We start from the raw sequence: 3,301 nt of genomic DNA on the forward strand, positions 1-3,301 counted from the left end.
AAAAAAAATACAAACCCCAAGCCCTTCCCGTCCCCTGCTCCAATAAAGTAAGGCTCTCTGAAGTCAGAAGCGGTGGGCTTTGCTAAAGTGCTGTGCAAAATCTAGATTGCGGGTCTGTTTGTGCTCCTCAAGTTAAACCATGTGGGCATGTTTCTTCTTATCCCTGATGCTGTAGGCATAGATTTCTTCTTTTTTTTCCCCCAGTGTTCCTTCATTTATTTCTTTATTTTTCTTGCTGGGCTCTATGGTTTTGCAGGCAGGATTGAAAGGTAGTCGTGGCAAATAATGTGAGATTCTTCCTGGTTTATCCAGCGGCTGCTCTGTGCTCATTTTGTCCTCTAGATTTCGAAAATGCCTGGGGAGTTCATTGCAGTCGGTGTGCAAATGCTGCCAACACTGATTTGTGTGTGTGTGATGCTTTTCGTGAGTACCAAATGCAAAATCTATTTGGATTCTGTGACCTACCGTGGAAAATTGAGTTTTAATAATGTGTTTCGTTTGACTAGAAACACCATGTATGCTCTGCTTAACAATACCCCTAAACCTGCCCAGGTCGCAGAGCTGAAAACACAGGTCTGGAAACTAGATTGTTTAAGGTTGTGCTCTCAACCTTAACTCTGCCCCCTCCCCCCCTTTTTCCACTCAGCTCATTCACTCACAACCTGATGCAGTTATAAATTATGCAGTCCCTTGCTTATTCTTAAGTGCAATAATATAAAGTGCAAATATTGTTGTGCAGGTAAAGTTGCATGTAACATCTAGTTGTATTGTGTATGGCAGACTCATCAGTGTGTGTCAATTAAAGTCAATCAATATGGCAACTAGGCAGTAAAACATTGTTGCTGTGGCATACGATGGGTTATCTATAGCTGGGAAGACACTTAAAATTTGCTGATGTGTATAGGATACTGAAGCATGTGTGTAACTTAGACAAACACTCCTGTTGACTTTAATAACACTTTTTATAGGACTGTGCCATAAAGTTAAACATGTTTGTAAGTATTTTCAGGAACTGACTCAAGTTTTTTGGTGAACTGTTTTATCACCTGTATGGCACCTTAGGAAGTTTGTGCTGCCCCTTGAAAAGAAGTTGTATTATATACGGGTACCACTTAAGGCCTTAGCTCTGTACTTAAGCCAGCTCCCATTCATGGAAACCCTGGCATGAAAACTTACAAGTACTCACAGGGTTGGAGTCTAAACTATGTAAACGCATACCTTCATGGAAAAGTTATGTGAAGAGTCTATAAATGTTATATTGGATCATTGTGACAGTCAAAACAGTTTAAGTACAAGAGAATGAAAAAGTTTCAAGATCATCATGTGTTGAGGTAGCAGAAAAAGTTTAATGTTGCATTATTTGAAAAGATGTGATGATATTGTACTGACATGCATTTGTACAGAGGGGTACACCTCTGAAAATTAAAGCTGAGCCTGCAGAAATATCGTTGTCATCTCCCTAGTTCTTTGAATGTTTACCCCTTTTAACAATAAGGCATATTTTTAATTGAATGTCCTCATTTTAGGAAAAAGTACATTCATAATCAGAAACTTTTGAGCTAAAAATGCCTACCTCCCACCCTCTATAGAAGAGAGCATCTCCTGATTTTTAAAGGTGCAAGTGAATGAGACAAGGACTTAAATTCCTTGGAATTCATGGCACATCCCCGGTCTATATTAACTGCATTTTTTTCACCGAACTCCCAAATTAAATATATATTTTCAGTATCCCCTTCTTTAACTTACACACCTTGCAATGCCATTTATTAAAAATTTGCCATGCATGTATAGAGTATGATTTCCAAATGCTCATAGTTCAGAGAAATCAATCAGTTTCCACTGAAATACTCAGATATGCTATACACCTCTCTCTCATGGGGAAGACTGTTTACTTTTTTTCCCTTCCACTACTTCAGTGCTGAGGCCTAACCAAATAGGTGCAGGTGTGAATCTTAAGAGGTTTTGTTTGTTTTCTCACTGTTCTACTTTCTCTCCACCATGGCTTTTAAGAGTGACTGAATTATGTTTTAGAACAAAATTCACTCTCTGGTATAGGCCAGGCCTGAAAAAATGTCAGCCTGAAAAGTGAAAGTTTTAAAAGGGGCTGAGGAATGAAACCAGGTGTTTAAAATGGAAACCATAAAGTAACCTTAATTACAGCACTCACTACTGCTTGAGCTTTAATTCAGTCCTAAGGGCATCCAAGCTGTGCCCATATAAGCTAGCACGGTGACATTATTTATACGGTTTACATTAGTTATATAATATAAAAAAATGATCTGGATGCTGTTTCCAACATTTTTGAACCCCGTTGCTACTGTCTGAAAAATGTGTTTAATTTGGTATAAATTGCAGCACTACTCTTTGAATATACTTTGTTCTAGGACAGCAGTTCTCAACCAGAACATCATGGCATGCTGTGAGATCCTTTTAAGGATGATGTGGGGTGCCTCGCATTATTAGCACTGTTAGGTGTGCAAACAGTTACACCTGATTCACAAGATTAACCCAGGGATTTCCAATAGGAATCAATAGTGTCAAAAGCCTTTCTGACCTAATGTTGCCTTTCTGAGTTTTTTGTAACAGAAGAATTGCTCTGTTTTTTTTCTATTTTTTTCTACAGTCAAAAAACAAGTGAAAGTTAAGGGTGGCATTTTCCCAGGGGTACCCTGAGTCTAACAAGGGGTATCTCACATCTAAATATGTTGAGAACCACTGCTCAAGGAATAGGTGCAGTTTTGGCACAACATCAGTATATCCAAAACTAAATTCTGCAAGGGGACAGTGGCTTATAGGTAGGGCACAGTGCTGGACATTCACTCATCCTATTTTAAAGCTTCTGACTGCTGCTTATTCCAGACTCAAATTTACCACAGCCTGTACAGTTCTGTACAGCCTTTTATTTTACTTTTTTATCATTGAAATTTATTGACAAAGAGCATAAAGAAAATTTTGCTAGAGAAATAAATTCAGTATTATTTAAAGCTTCATTCTTTTTTGTTGTGAGACTTGTTAGGTAAAGCCTTCAGCATACTTTATGGATGGGCCTTTAAAAAGGCAGGCAATATGTCAAAAAAGTCTTTTGCCTTCATGAAGAACTCAAGAGTTGCCTGTGAAACAAGAGGCTTTTATCAGCAACAGGAGTCTCTCTCTCTCTCTCTCATGGTAGTATTTATTACCTTACTTGCAGACATCACATGTACAGGGGGAAGCTTTTAACATAGTTTCTATTTATTATTTTTAACCTCTTGCCACTGTAGGGGTCATGATATAGCTCATTGCCGACAAGAAAAACCATGTA

General features: G+C 38.3%; 1 protein-coding gene across 1 annotated transcript in view; it reads left to right on the top strand.

The window, feature by feature from the left end:
* ZNF827 (zinc finger protein 827) overlaps window positions 1-3,301 on the top strand; it is a 165,888-nt gene that overhangs the window by 2,490 nt on the left and 160,097 nt on the right. The window contains exon 2 of the mRNA XM_025204324.1: window positions 343-423. Within this exon, the coding sequence (XP_025060109.1) occupies window positions 343-423 (81 nt within the window). The remainder of the gene's footprint in view (window positions 1-342; window positions 424-3,301) is intronic.

Source organism: Alligator sinensis, unplaced genomic scaffold, assembly GCF_000455745.1.
Source record: "Alligator sinensis unplaced genomic scaffold, ASM45574v1 scaffold169_2, whole genome shotgun sequence".
Classification (NCBI taxonomy): domain Eukaryota; kingdom Metazoa; phylum Chordata; order Crocodylia; family Alligatoridae; genus Alligator; species Alligator sinensis.